At 35.7% G+C, this 16,571-nt stretch overlaps 1 protein-coding gene across 3 annotated transcripts in view; it reads right to left on the bottom strand.

The window, feature by feature from the left end:
* The window catches only part of LOC107612350 (pathogen-related protein-like), a 7,224-nt gene continuing 4,498 nt past the window's right edge, over window positions 13,846-16,571 (bottom strand). For 2 of the 3 annotated variants that reach the window (XM_021109220.1, XM_016314100.2), the window contains exon 4: window positions 15,025-15,318. In XM_021109220.1, coding sequence (XP_020964879.1) covers window positions 15,160-15,318 — 159 coding nt within the window. In that variant the 3' untranslated portion in view covers window positions 15,025-15,159. Of the gene's footprint in view, window positions 14,307-15,024; window positions 15,319-16,571 lie in introns of those variants that run through there. The other variant, XM_021109221.1, reaches the window with a different exon arrangement.

The following is a 16,571-nucleotide window of genomic DNA, read 5'->3' as shown; positions in this document are numbered from 1 at the left end:
TCTTTAGTTTTATTAATTTTTTTAAATTATTAATTTATATTTTTATCATATTTTTTTCACTATGTCACATACTATTCTTTTCTCTTATTATTATTCTTTATAACATATCTAGTATTATCTCATCACCACTGTTATATTACCTTATTTTCTTTTCATTTCTTGTTTTCTTCTTCTTCTCTTTTCAACTTCTCTTCACTCTATCATAATTAATTATCACCAAGTACCATTATTATAACTCTCAATCTTATCTATTATTTTGATCTATAACTATCCATTGTGTTAATTTTTATGTGTTGTTGAAGTATTGCTAAAATAATTCTTTTGTCTCTCTTGAATATCTACATGTATAAAAACTATAGTTATTATTTCTTAATATGCCTGATAAGTCGTCATTTCAAGGAACAATAAAATCAAGATGATGGATATGAAATTGATATCACCCCACTTACCAATCGTAAAACTCCGTCAAACCGTAATTAATTAAATAATAAATTAAATAGGAGCAAATATGGTTAGAAAATCTAGCAGTCAGAATTTGATAATTTAAATATGATATTTGGACTCAGTGGATTTTTCTGAGTCGGAAAACATAATTTTCTGCGTAAAAACGCGCACTGAAATTTTGACCGGCAGTACCGGCTGAGATCTGTCTGGTACTGCAGTTGAGAAAATTGATTATGAGTAAATAAGATTAAGAAATTAGGATTTATAATTACGGAAGGTAGAAATATTTAAAATGCGATTTAAAGTGCTAATCTTAAAGGTTTTGGCCCAAAATTGGGCCAACGGACTAAACCAAGTGAATTGAGCCCAAGTGAACCCAAGCTCAGTATATATAAGTCTTAACTTAAGGCCATTCAGCAGCCACAACTCCCATTTAGTGGGTGAGGGCCGAAATTGAGAGAAGAGAGAAGAAAGGAGAAGACCTAATCCTAGCTCCAATTTCAAATCACCATAACTTGAGTTACGGAACTCCAATTGATGGGCCGTTTGCAGCCACGTGTCGCTCTTCTCATCCTCTACAATTCTATCTAAGTTTTGTAGTGAATTTTCTATTCATATCTGCCTAGTTTTCGAAATTCTCACACTTTTTAGGTAGTTAATGTTAAAATCTTGTGATTTTGGTTGTTTAGAGATACTCTAACATGGATTCTAAGTGGGTTCTATTCCTATTTTATATGGACTGAGGTAAGAAGTACTCAAACCCTTGTGATTTATCAATTTCATGAACCCTAGGTTGATTATAAGTGTGAAAATTGATTATGTTAGAGTATTGAGTGATTTTGGTGCACAATTGGAAGATTGATATTGCTTGAGGACCTTTGGTAAGGCTTGGAGCTAAGGATTGGTGGAGACTTCCAAGAAAGAGCTCAATTAATTTTGCTACAAGAGGTACGGTTTAAGTTTCAGTTAAGTACCGTGTAGTGTGATGAGAATTTCTAGGCTAGATGCCCCTAGGATTAAGTTTGGATTGTGTAAATAGTTGGTACTAATATGCATAATTGATATGTAATGTGAATTAATGATTGAGTTGAGAATTGTGTGGATTTGTATGTTTGCTGTGTTGAGGATTTGATGAATTAGATAATGAATATTGGTTTGTGGAATATGCATTTAAATTGTGAATTTGGGCCGGAGGCCATAGATCTTGGGCTAGAAAAAGGTAAGGAAGGTAAGTTGATGTGTGTATTGTGTGATGATATAAGAGATTGGATGGATTTTAGATATTGAATGTGTGAATAATTAGTTTGATTATTGCATAATAGGGTTTGAGGAATTGAGGTGAGGAATTTGATAGTTTTGGGTGAAATTGTGTAGATGAGGTAGGTTTGGTTTTAGTTGAGTGCAATTATATGAATGTGGTTGGGTTGTGGTCATTTGGATGAGTGGAAATGAATTTGGCTAAAAATTGGAAAAATTGGTGATTTCTAGTTTTGGGTAAAAACTGATTTTTGACCAACTTTGGTGGTCCGTAACTCTGTCCACGGAGTTTGAAAATCTTCAAAATTAAATTTTTATGGAAGTTTATTCAACGATCTTTCCAACGGTTCAGAAATGGTTGAAAAAGGAATTTTGTAGAAGAAGTTATGTGTGTTGGAAGTTTGGAGTTTGAAAATGTAATTCTGTAGCTTTTTAACTTAGTAAAAATTTTGAAAAATTGTGCTTCCACGCGCACGCGTGGCCGACGCGCATGCGTCAGTCTCGGTTTTTACTCACCCACGTGTGCGCCTGGTCGACGTGTACGCATCGCTGCACTGATGCGAATGCCCCATAGAAAATCCCGAGAGTTGCGCGGGTACTATGCTGGTTTTGTGCGAGGAGTACAAAACGCACCCACGCGTACGTGTGGCTGACGCGTACGCGTCGCTCTGCTTTTCTGACTACCACGCATTCGCATGGGTGACGTGGACACGTCACTTTATTTTTCTGACTTCCACGCGTGTGCGTGGGCGAAGCGCACGCGTGACCCTATTTTCAGCAAGGGTTAATTTTGAGTTTTTAAAGCCAAATTTCAGACTTCTAAGCCTCCATTTTCATCCTCTAAGTCCTAAAGCTTTATAGTATGTCTAGTAATGAAAAGAAGTTGGGACATGTGACAACTTGTGGATGAAGTAAAGAGAGAATCAATGAGGAATGATGAGTAATGATGATTGTATGAGTTGCTGAGGGTGATGATGGAAGTGCGGTGTATGCCGTGGGCCAAAAGGCTGTATTTAATAATGATTATTGGCTGGTTATGGGCCAGATGGCTATGATAAATATTGATTTATGGCTGGAAATGAAAATATAGCTTTGAATGATTGTTTTATCTTGAGCTCTCTTTCTCGAAAGTGCGACCCCAGAGAGATGAAGGAAGGTGAGGATCCCCTTCCTTGTTCCTCCTGGTATTGTAAAATTGCCCCCAACGAGATGGTGGGAGGTTAGGATCCCCTCCTTGGTTCCTCCTAGGCATATGAGAATGTACCTCCTGGGTAGATGCAAGGGTTGTGGTTGTGCCCCACTTGCTCCAGGTTGGTTAGTATAGAGGCTCCCCAGGTAGACGCAAGGGTTGTGGTTCGTCCCACTTTCTCCGGATCAGAAATTGTGATGTCTGGGTAGTAGCGGCAGTAGTGGTGACTCCACTCACTCCAGGTTGAGCTTTTAAACACCTGTCTGGATAGATGCAGTGGCTTTGGTCCACTTGCTCCGGGATGTGGTGAGATACACCTGCCTGGGTAGATGCAGTGGCATTGGTCCACTTGCTCCGGGATGTGGTGAGATATACCTACCTGGGTAGATGCAGTGGCATTGATCCACTTGCTCTGGGTTTGGTTTGCAACTCCTGGGGTAGATGCAGTGGTTAGCCCCCACTTGCTCCCAGTCGAGTATGATTTGAGATTGAAACTATCCGAATCTCAGATTTTCTTGGGTAGATGCAGTGGGTCGGCTCCACTTGCTCCAGGTTGAGATTCGAGATTCTGCTGACCCTATGTCGTAAGTGTGGTCGGACACTGAAAGTTCCGGATGAGCTCGCCCCCCGTGAATAAACATCAGTGTGGGTGTTGTGTGATTATGATTATGATTGTGAATAACTCGAGTTGGGGATGCACGACAGAGGGACAGTCCAATGGTTAGCTACCAGGACTTGTCGGGTTGGCTTTATAACCAATAGATGAGACTCATCAGTCATAGGGCAGGCATACATCATTTGCATATGTTTGAATTGTTTGGATTTGCCTATTTGTTTTGGATTGCTATATCATATATGCTATGTTACCTGATTATGTGCTACTTGTTCTACTTGTACTTTAATTGTGTATCACTTGCCTGTATTACTTGTGTTTGTACAATTAAGAGGTCCCTCATGCTGGTGTCGATGAACGCTGAGGGCTATTTTTGATGAGATGAGTTGATGATGTAATTGAATAATGATGATGATTATTGAATGAGTTAATTTGAGCTCCTGGTTAGATGCAGTGAAGTGATTTCACTTGCTCCAAGTAGAGAATGAGATAATTTGAGCTCCTGGGTAGACGCAGTGAAGTGACTTCACTTGCTCCAGGTGAGGATATGACGTATTGATATAGGATTGTTGAGACAGAATAACTGGTGATGGTTGTTTATGATTCTGATTCTGATTCGTTAGAGAGTTAGAAAGTTGGAAAACATGAGGAAGATGAATTAGATTTAGCATTCCCTTATGATAGTTGCCTGTTTATGGATTAGCGAGAACATAGGGTGAATATTTGGTGAAAGGAAGTTTAGGACGCTTAGTGAGTTTTTATTGCAATGCATTGTATTTATTTGGCACTTTTACCGTATTGGAAACCCATGGGTCGGGGTTCTCACTCCGTATATATCTCTTATTTTTCAGATACAGGTCCAGCTGCTCAGAAGTGAGCTGTGGTTCATCTGAGAGATGGCGAAGATCTTTATATTCTCTACTTTATATTTTGCTTAGAATCTCTCCACCTTTACTTTGAAAAGCTTATATTATGTATTGAACTCTTTTGAACTTGCCTATAAAGGCTCTTATGTTTCTTATGGGAGAGATTAGGAGATTCTGTTGTCAACTACTGTTATACTGTACCCTAGCCGACCTAAACTTCGCGGGTCGCGACTAGTGGCTATTTACTTATGTTATATATCTATATATTGTCCTTCTCTTATTCTCCTTTATGCCTTTATCTGTATATCGCTTTCGGCTTCACGCTTTAACTTTTAGTTGTCGATGCGTGAGTGACACGACTTCGCGATTTTATTTTTACTCTTTTCAGGCTTCTCGATTAATACTTCTTTCAATTATACTTATAAGTATGTATAAAAATCCACCTTGAGAGTCGTACCACTTTATTATCATCGACTTATGACTCGAGTATAAGGATATGAATATTAGGGTGTTACACCAATCAGGAACTACAAGTTCCTCCAGAATTCAAAAATAGTGAGGTTCAGAACACTAGAGTTCTTCATTTCACTTGTTTACTGGAAGGTGATTTTAGGAGACAGTTGATTTCCAATTATTTGAGGTTTATAGAGAAAATTTATTAGATCACCTTGGAATATATGCGACATGAAGAAGTCTCAAAGGTGGTTTCGTCTAAAAGAAAAAATTCAGCTTCGTCATTTAATGAGGCTGGAAGGTCGGGACAATCCTCAACCCCAAGGTCATCAACACCACAAGTTGGGAAGAAAAAAAACATAGCTTCGTCATCTAATGAGGCCAAAAGTTTGGGACAATTCTCAATCCCAAGGTCGTCAACACCACAAGTTGAGAAGGAAGACATAAATGTAATCCTAAAGGATTTAACAACTTACAATGTGATCTGAAAAGGAAGACAATAAATGACATGTGAGTATTTATACCAACAAAGTTTTGTGATGAAGTCTTGACATCTGAAGGTCGTGTAGCCACTATCCAAGAAAATTGGGTAGCTGTTGTTTATACCAACAAAGGTATGTGATGAAGTTCTGACCTCTGAAGGTTGTGAAGTCACTATTCGAGAAGTCCTAACCTCTGAAGGCCGTGTAGTCACTATTCGAGAAGATCGAGTAGTTGTTGTTTATACCAACAAAATTATGAGATGAAGTCCTGACATCTGAAGGTCGTGTAGCCACTATCCAAGGAGATCGGGTAGCTGCTGTCTATACCGACAAATTTATGTGATGAAGTCCTGACCTCTGAAGGTCGTGTAGTAACTATTCGAGAAGTCCTGACCTCTGAAGATCGTGTAGTCACTATTCAAGAAGATCGAGTAGCTGCTGTTTATACCAACAAAGTTATGTGATGAAGTACTGACCTCTGAAGATCGTGTAGTCATTATTCGAGAAGATCGAGTAGCTGCTTTAAAGTGCGATAAAGCAAGTTAGCTATCCGAGGAGATCGGGTAGCTACTGTTTATACCAAAAAAGTTATATGATGAAGTCTTGATCTCTAAAGGTCGTGTAGTTACTATTCGAGAAGTTTCAACCTCTGAAGGTCATGTAGTCACTATTCGAGAAGATCAAATAGCTGATGTTTATACCAAGAAAGTTATGTGATGAAGTACTGAGCTCTGAAGGTCGGGTAATCGTTATTCGAAAAGATCGAATAGTTGCTTTAAAGTGAAATACAGCAAGTTTAACCTTAAGGGATATAGTCAAAGATTTTAATGGAGTATTTTTAGTGCTCTTGGACTCTTGAGTTCAAGAGAAATCGAGACCAGAACCCAATAAAAGTTTGGAAAACCTAGTCCGATATTGCTACTCAGGAATTCTGATCATCGTATGGATGTTGACCTTACTGATGAAGTAAGGTCAGTAATTAATTTAGCTGAACAAGTGACGAGCGGATAATTTATACGCTTTTTGGCATTGTTTTTAGGTAGTTTTTAATATGTTTTAGTCACTTTTTATTATATTCTTATTAGTTTTTAAATAAAAATCACATTTCTGGACTTTACTATGAGTTTGTGTGTTTTTCTGTGATTTCAGGTAATTTCTGGCTGAAATTGAGGGAGCTGAGCAAAAATCTGATTCAGGCTGAAAAAGGACTGCAGATGCTGTTGGATTCTGACCTCCCTGCACTCGAAATGGATTTTCTGGAGCTACAAGAGTCCAAATGGTGCGCTCTCTATTGCGTTGGAAAGTAGAAATCTAGGGCTTTCCATAAATATATAATAATCCATACTTTGCTCAAGGATTAATGACGTAAACTGGCGTTCAACGCCAGTTTCATGTTGCAGTCTGGCGTTAAACGCCAAAAACAAGTTACAAATTGGAGTTAAACACCAAAAACATGTTACAACCTGGCGTTTGACTCCAGAAACAGCCTAGGCACGTGTAAAGCTTAAGTCCCAGCCCCAGCACACACCAAGTGGGCCCCAGAAGTGGATTTCTGCACCATCTATCTTAGTTTACTCATTTTCCGTAAACCTAGGTTACTAATTTAGTATTTAAACAAATTTTAGAGATTTATTTAGTACCTCATGACATTTTTAGATCTGAACTTTGTACTCTTTGACGGCATGAGTCTCTAAACTTCATTGTTGGGGGTGAGGAGCTCTGCTGTGTCTCGATGAATTAATGCAATTATTTCTGTTTTCCATTCAAACACGCTTGTTTCTATCTAAGATGTTCATTCGCACTTCAATATGATGAATGTGATGATCCGTGACACACATCACCATTCTCAATCTATGAACGCGTGCCTGACAACCACTCCCGTTCTACCTTCGATTGAATGAATATCTCTTGGATTCCTTAATCAGAATCTTCGTGGTATAAGCTAAAATTCATTGGCAGCATTTTTGAGAATCCAGAAAGTCTAAACCTTGTCTGTGGTATTCCGAGTAGGATTCAGGGATTGAATGACTGTGACGAGCTTCAAACTCACAAAGGTTGGACGTAGTGACAGACGCAAAAGGATCAATGGATCCTATTCCAGCAGGAGTGAGAACCGACAGATGATTAGCCGTGCGGTGACAGCGCACCTGGACCCTTTTCACTGAGAGGATGGATGGTAGCCATTGACAACTTTTTATAAACTGATAATTGAGTTTTTCTGTTTGAGTTTAGTTCCATATTTTAAGTTTGGTGTCAATTGCATGTGTTTCTTTTCTTTTAAATTTTTGAATTTGTGTTCATTGTTCTTTCTTAATCTTCAAGTTGTTCTTGTTTATTTTTCTTGTTTGATCTTTAGTTTTTCTTGTTTTGTGATTTTTCTTGTTTTTCTTATGCATTCTAGATTTATTGGTATCTAAAAAAAATAAAAAAAATAAAATATTTTTATACATTAAACACCTTGTTAAAACACTTTAAATTTATAACTCAATTGGCTAGAGCGTTGTGTCTATGTTCTTGTGAATAGTTGCTCCTTTGAGTCTTTCTTTCTAAAATATTTTCAAAAATAATTTTTCTTTAATTAAATCTTGTGTCAAGTTTTAAGTTTGGTGTTTTCTTGTTAGTTCTTATTTAATTTTCAAAAATTAGTTTTTGGTTTTCTAAAAATTTTAAGTTTGGTGTTCTTTTTTTATGTTCTTGAGTCCTTTGAGTCTTTGACTTTTTGTTCTTCGTGTTCTTGTGAATCTTCAAGGTGTTCTTAAGTCTTTCTTGTGTTTTGATCTTAAAATTTTTAAGTTTGGTGTTCCTTGGTGTTTTTCCTCCAAATTTTCGAAAATAAGGAGCATTAGATCTAAAAATTTTAAGTTTTGTGTTTTTTTATTGTTTTTCTCTTTCCTCGTTGAATTCAAAAATATCTTTTTCCTTTATTTTAATTGATTTTTCGAATTTTCCTTTTAAAAATTCAGATTTTATTTTAAAATTTTTTATTTTATCTTATCTTAGTTTTAAAATTTCAAAATTCATATCTTTTTCAAAATCTTATCTTATCTTATTTCAAATTTCAAAACTTTTTAATTTAAAGTCCTTATCTTCTCTTACCTAGCTTATCTTATCTTTTCTAATCTCAAATCTTAAAATCAAATCTTTTTCATATCTTTTCTTTTTTTATTTATTTTTATTTTCTTACAAGTATCTTTAATTTTAAGACATATCTTTTTCAAAACTTCCTAACCAATTTCTCTCTCTTCATTTTTTCGAAAACCCTCACCCACATTTTTTTTCAAATCTTTTTAATTAATTAATTTAGTTTTTAATTTTCTTTTATTTCTTTTTCTTCTAATTTTTGAAATTATAGTCAATTTTTCATTTATTTTATTTTATTTTATTTTAATTTCAGTTTTTAAAAAAAATATTTTATTTGCAATTCACATCATCTCCCTTTCTCCGTCATGGATCTAAGTGGAAATGAACAGTCCAGAAGGACTCTGGGGTCATATGCTAACCCCACTACTGCTTCATATGGGAGCAGTATCTGTATACCCTCAATTGGAGTCAGTAGCTTTAAGTTGAATCCTCAACTCATTATCATGGTGCAGCAAAGTTGCCAGTATTCCGGTCTTCCACAGGAAGAACCTACAGAATTTCTGGTACAGTTTTTACAAATTGCTGACACAGTACATGATAAAGAAGTTGATCAGGATGTCTACAGATTATTACTGTTTCCATTTGCTGTAAAAGACCAAGCTAAGAGGTGGTTAAATAACCAACCTAAGGCTAGCATAAGGACATGGAAACAGCTGTCAGAAAAATTTCTGAATCAATACTTCCCTCCAAAACGGATGACACAGCTAAGGCTGGACATCCAAGACTTTAAACAAGGAGATAATGAATCTCTTTATGATGCCTGGGAGAGATACAGAGAGATGCTAAGAAAATGTCCCTCTGAAATATTTTCAGACTGGGTGCAATTAGACATCTTCTATTATGGGCTTACAGAGAAAGCTCAAATTTCTCTAGATCACTCAGCTGGTGGATCTATACACATGAGAAAGACCATTGAAGAGGCTCAAGAGCTTATTGACAGTTGCCAGAAATCAGCATCTGTACCTAAATAGTGAATCTTTCATGAAAGAAAAGGCTAAAATAGTAACTGCTGAACTCAGTCCTGCAGAACAAATTACTGAATTCAATAAGCAATTAGACTTTCTAACAAAACAGCTGGCCGAATTCAAGGAGATACTACAAGACACAAGAATAGCTAATCTGAATATGGAAGTACAGTTGAAGCAAACAGAACAGCAGCTATCAAAACAAATAACGGAAGAGTGCCAAGCAATTCAATTAAGAAGTGGAAAAACATTAAATACCTCACTTCAAAGCAGCAGGAAGCTAAGAAATGAACAACCTGTTATCCAAAATCCCTCTGAGGACAGTAAGAGCCCAGAGAGGAATAACTCTGGCGTTCAAATGCCAGAAACAGGCGAGGATTTGGCGTCAAACGCCCAATGGAAGCTCAGTTCTGGCGTTCAAACGCCAGGAACAAGTAAGGAGTTGGCGTCCAACGCCACTCCAGCTTCTAACCCTGGCATTCAAATGCCAGTGAGGGATCAGACACACACAAGTGCTGATAACAACCCCTCTAAAAAGGCTTTTCCAACCACCTCTGTAGGAAATAAACCTGCAGCAACTAAGGTTGAGGAATATAAAGCCAAGATACCTTATCCTCAAAAACTCCGCCAAGAGGAGCAGGATAAGCAATTTTCTCGCTTTGCTGATTATCTCAGGACTCTTGAAATAAAGATTTCGTTCGCAGAGGCACTTGAGCAAATACCTTCTTATGCCAAGTTCATGAAGGAGATCTTGAGTCATAAGAAGGATTGGAGAGAAACTGAAAGAGTTCTCCTCACTGAAGAATGCACTGCAGTCATTCTGAAAAGCTTTCCAGAAAAGCTTAAAGATCCCGGAAGCTTTCTAATACCATGCATATTAGAGGGTAATTGCACCAAGACAGCTTTATGTGATCTTGGGGCAAGCATCAACCTAATACCTGCATCCACTATCAGAAAGCTTGGTTTAACTGAAGAAGTTAAACCAACCCGGATATGTCTCCAACTTGCTGATGGCTCCATTAAATACCCATCAGGCGTGATTGAGGACATGATTGTCAGGGTTGGGCTATTCGCCTTTTCCACTGACTTTGTAGTGCTGGAAATGGAGGAGCACAAAAGTGCTACTCTCATTCTAGGAAGACCTTTCCTAGAAACTGGACGAACTCTCATTGATGTCCAAAAGGGGGAAGTAACCCTGAGAGTCAATGAGGATGAGTTTAAGTTGAATGCTATTAAAGCCATGCAGCATCCAGACACACCAAAAGACTGCATGAAAGTTGATCTCATTGACTCTTTGGTAGAGGAGGTCAACATGGCTGAGAGTCTCGAATCAGAGCTGGAAGACATCTTTAAAGATGTTCAGCCTGATTTGGAGGGTCCAGAGAAATTGAAAGAGCCTCTGAGACTTCCTCGGGAAGAGGAGAAACCTCCTAAACCCGAGCTCAAGCCATTACCACCATCCCTGAAATATGCATTTCTGGGAGAAGGTGACACATTTTCAGTGATCATAAGCTCTGCTTTAAATCCACTGGAAGAGGAAGCACTAATTCAAGTGCTAAGGACACACAAGACAGCTCTTGGGTGGTCCATAAGTGACCCTAAGGGCATAAGCCCAGCTAGATGCATGCATAAAATTCTATTTGAGGATGATGCTAAGCCAGTGGTTCAACCACAGAGGCGGCTAAATCCAGCCATGAAGAAAGTAGTGTAGAAAGAGGTCACCAAATTACTGGAGGCTGGGATTATTTATCTTATTTCTGATAGCCCCTGGGTGAGCCCTGTTCAAGTTGTTCCCAAGAAGGGAGGCATGACAGTGGTTCATAATGAAAAAAATGAACTGGTTCCTACAAGAACAGTTACAGGGTGGCGCATGTGTATTGACTACAGAAGGCTCAACACAGCCACCAGAAAGGATCATTTTCCTTTACCATTCATAGACCAGATGCTAGAGAGACTAGCAGGTCATGAATATTACTGCTTTTTGGATGGCTATTCAGGTTACAACCAAATTGCAGTAGATCCTCAGGACCAAGAGAAAATAGCATTCACATGTCCTTCTGGAGTATTTACTTACAGAAGAATGCCTTTTGGTCTGTGCAATGCACATGCAACCTTTCAGAGGTGTATGCTCTCTATCTTCTCTGATATGGTAGAAAAATTTCTGGAAGTCTTCATGGATGACTTTTCAGTATTTTGAGACTCATTCAGCTCCTGTCTTGACCATTTAGCACTTGTTCTGAAAAGATGCTTTTTAGTTGCTTGGGGACAAGCAACAATTTAAGTTTGGTGTTGTGATGAGCGGATAATTTATACGCTTTTTGGCATTGTTTTTAGGTAGTTTTTAATATGTTTTAGTCACTTTTTATTATATTCTTATTAGTTTTTAAATAAAAATCACATTTCTGGACTTTACTATGAGTTTGTGTGTTTTTATGTAATTTCAGGTAATTTCTGACTGAAATTGAGGGAGCTGAGCAAAAATCTGATTCAGGCTGAAAAATGACTGCAGATGCTGTTGGATTCTGACCTCCCTGCACTCGAAATGGATTTTCTGGAGCTACAGAAGTCCAAATGGCGCGCTCTCAATTGCGTTGGAAAGTAGAAATCCAGGGGTTTCCAGCAATATATAATAGTTCATACTTTGCTCAAGGATAAATGACATAAACTGGCGTTCAACGCCAGTTCCATGTTACAGTCTGGCGTTAAACGCCAGAAATAGGTTACAAATTGGAGTTAAACGCCAAAAACAGGTTACAACCTAGCGTTTGACTCCAGAAACAGCCTAGGCACGTGTAAAGCTTAAGTCTCAGTCCCAGCACACACCAAGTGGGCCCCAGAAGTGGATTTCTGCACCATCTATCTTAGTTTACTCATTTTCCATAAACCTAGGTTACTAATTTAGTATTTAAACAACTTTTAGAGATTTATTTTGTACCTCATGACATTTTTAGATCTGAACTTTGTACTCTTTGACGGCATGAGTCTCTAAACTCCATTGTTGGGGGTGAGGAGCTCTGCTGTGTCTCGATGAATTAATGCAATTATTTCTGTTTTCCATTCAAACACGCTTGTTTCTATCTAAGATGTTCATTCGCACTTCAATATGATGAATGTGATGATCCGTGACACTCATCACCATTCTCAATCTATGAACGCGTGCCTGACAACCACTCCCGTTCTACCTTCGATTGAATGAATATCTCTTGGATTCTTTAATCAGAATCTTCGTGGTATAAGTTAGAATTCATTGGCAGCATTCTTGAGAATCTGGAAAGTCTAAACCTTGTATGTGGTATTCCGAGTAGGATTCAGGGATTGAATGACTGTGACGAGCTTCAAACTCACAAAGGTTGGGCGTAGTGACAGACGCAAAAGGATCAATGGATCCTATTCCAGCAGGAGTGAGAACCGACAGATGATTAACCGTGCGGTGACAGCGCACCTAGACCCTTTTCACTGAGAGGATGGATGGTAGCCATTGACAACGGTGATCCACCAACACACAGCTTGCCATAGGAGGAACCTTGCGTGCGTGAAGAAGAAGACAGGGGAAAACCAGAGATTCAGAAGACAAAGCATCTCCAAAACTCCAACATATTCTCCATTACTGCATAACAAGTATTTATTTCATGCTCTTTTATTTTTCGCAATTCAAACTGATAATTATAATTGATATCCTGACTAAGAATTATAAGATAACCATAGATTGCTTCAAGCCAACAATCTCCGTGGGATTCGACCCTTACTCACGTAAGGTATTACTTGGACGACCCAGTGCACTTGCTAGTTAGTGGTACGAGTTGTGAAAAGTGTGATTTACAATTCGTGCACCAACAAGCATTAAAGCAAAGGGTTGCAAAGAGATATAACACTAAAGTAAGGCCCAAAAATTTTTAACTAGGAGACCTAGTATTGAGACAGACTGACATTGGTACCACGAAAACTCAAAGAAAGCTGCTCCCCAATTGAAAGGGACCCCTTAGGGTGGAAAAAAAATTTCGAAAAGAGGTCATACAAGTTAAAAAATCTTAACTGTACCGAAGTCTTGAAAATGTGAATGTTATTCATCTCAAAAAAAAATACTACTCTTAAGAAATATCGATGAAAGAATAAAAGAAAACAGTACAATAAATTAAAGCGCTATTATAACAAAGACAATAAAGTCTATTAGACTTAGACTAAATAAAGAAACAATCAAAGACAATTAAGTTTATAAAATAAACTTGCCTCATACCGAATAAAAAAGTTCAAAATATATATCAAGAACAAAAAATATTTAAATACAAAATATTAAGAACGAAAAGTATTTTAATCTTAAAGCACTAAGTTCAAAATACAAAAAAAGTAAAAAATAACTGAGTTCAATGAACTTAGAAAATTTTTACAAAAAACAAACTAAATCATTTCAATGATTTCTCTATTCTTGAAAGCACCAATTCTCGAAGGGTAGTATTCTCTTCTTGTAAGGATGTGAGAAAAGCATCGAGGCTTTGAATCTAAATTGTAAAACTCTTAAGCTCCTTATATTCACATACTCAGATCGAAAATTTGAGATCTCTTTCTCAACATTTCTGACATAAGTAGTTGAGCAAAAGAACATCCTCTAAACTCTGAGAAGAGTATCCACAAGAGAAAACTAAGCCAATCCTGACTCAATTTTCTCGGTCATTATGTATTTATTGACAAACACAACAAATTAAAACTTCTTCGAGATAATACAGCCAAAAAAAGTTTGGATCTTGAGATGTCTCCACCAGTTGAGATTGGAATGTTGGAAGACGAAGCCAACCTTCCCCTCGTACAAGGACCGCTTTGAGAATAAACTCAGCTTGTTCAACGAATTCGGCTACTCTTGACTAAGTCGATAAGTTAAGAGATCCGAGTTGGGGCACTATTCTGAATAAGAATAAAAGTCATTAAATGCTTGTTAAGTAGGGTCATTAAATCATGAGCTCCTTAAATTGAGAACTATTTTGGACAAGAATAAAATTTATTAAATGCTCATTAAGAGAGGTCATGAAGTCATTATCTCATTAACATGATATCAATTCAACGGTAATCACTAAACGCGTTATACTAATATTGAAAGAACGGTAACATATAAAGGCACAATTGTAAAATTTAAAGACAATAAAATTTAAATAAACTTAGCCTAAACAAATTTAAAATAGTTAAGAGTTACTCGAGAAAACGGAAAAAGAACTTGTCCACAAAACAAACCGAAATACTAAATGTACAAAATTTTTTTGGGCTTGGTCTATCAAACTCGGGTATTTCTGACAAAGTCGCTAAGTCATGGGGCACTGTTCTAGACAAAAATAATACTCGACATTATGATTAAATGAGAATATTATATTACTAGTTAATGAGTATGTTACGTTACTAGTTAACAGACATGTTATTAAGACTAATAAAATTATAAAATTAAAAAATTATCAAATTATAACATTAAACACATACATTAAAAACAATAAATATCTAAACCGTTATCTCATAAAATACAATAAAAAAAATTAACAAATAACTTCTTCTCAATACACTATCATCTAAAATATTACTGTCTTAAATATTGAAGTATTTTGTAAGTTTTCTTCTTGACTTAATTTTAATATTATCAGATTAAAATTTCCAAATCCCATCATCTCGTTACCTCGACAAAAAGATACAAACAGTCATATAATTTTATTCTTAGATATTATATCTCTGAAGATAATTTTTTAGGAATGAAAATTCCCGAGATTACGAGGTACTAGTTTGCAAAGGGGCAAGCGTGGGTGTGTTTTGAATCTTGATGAAGATGGTGCATTGCTTTGTTGTCATCTTGAGGGTGTCCCTTGAGTAGAACACCGAATATGTCACTTGGATCATAATAAATTTCAACCTCTTCAGCTCTCAAAGTCTCATCAACCTGTAAAAATACTCGGATACAGTGGTCAGGCTACGCTAATTATTAAATTGCTACGCATTAATTACTCACTCTTTGGATTATATAAATAAGTGTGTGAATTTCAATTATGTATTAATGTAGAATAAATGCGTTGTCTTACCAATTTTTTAAAAAGGAATTTATAGACTTCTTCCTCCACGCGAATGAATTATTAAAAAATAAAATTTATTTATTATATATTTTTAAAACATATATTAAGATTATAAAATAAAAATATTTAAAAAAATTTACTAATAATAAATTTATCATATATCATGTTTCTGGAACAACTTTAAAATATATTTTTCATTTTAAATAAAGAGGAAAGAATAAATAGGTTATTAATATTTTGATAACGTGACTCTCATTATACTGACCTGGATGCACACGTAAGAGAGTTTTTAAAATTGAACAAATTAGACTCAAAGATCGATATGTCCATATTTTGAAGAAGTCAAAAACTTAAATGTATTTTTAAATTCTCAGGAATTTAAATGTCCGTAAACTAAAAAATAAGAGATCAATTTATCATTTTCTCTTAAATAAATATATGTCATTCAAAACATTCATAATTTAATGTATTATTAGACATAATTTTAAATTCATACATATTATGTTATTAATATATTAGAAATTAGAAATATCAAAACCACAATTATTATTAAATGAAGGAAATATCAAATTTCTAAAATAACTGACAATTTTCTTTTATTTTTAACAATATCCAGATAAATAACTAATCTATTACGAATTTAACTCTCATTCAAGAGTACAAAGTTAAAATAATTGATAATTTAAAGCAATAAGAAGCTTATTATAAAAGCATTCATAAGTCATCGTAACCATTTTTTATGCTGTCATTTTAAATGTATACAAAAAAATTAAGCACAAAATCAACTACTAATATAATTAATTTGATAATAACTTTTTACGTGCACACATGATATTTTAATTATTTATATTCGGGATATAAATTGCACCAACAAAGAAGTGGATATATTATTTTCAGATCAGTTTGAGAATAACGCATTCTAAGTTTCTAACATACAATTTTAAAAATAAAAAGAAAAGATATTACATTATATGCATGAAGTTATCAGATGATCAAAATTGACTATTAACTTTACTTTTTTTCAATTTAATATATTTACAAATTTATTTTACTTTTCGAAACTTAAAATTGAGAATTTTAATTATAAAATTGAAAAATAAAATTAGAAAAAAACTTGCTTGTT

The sequence above is a fragment of the Arachis ipaensis genome, chromosome B08 (assembly GCF_000816755.2).
Source record: "Arachis ipaensis cultivar K30076 chromosome B08, Araip1.1, whole genome shotgun sequence".
NCBI classification, from domain to species: domain Eukaryota; kingdom Viridiplantae; phylum Streptophyta; class Magnoliopsida; order Fabales; family Fabaceae; genus Arachis; species Arachis ipaensis.
The sequence above is the reverse complement of the archived record's forward strand: the minus strand, read 5'-3'. Positions and strand labels throughout refer to the sequence as shown.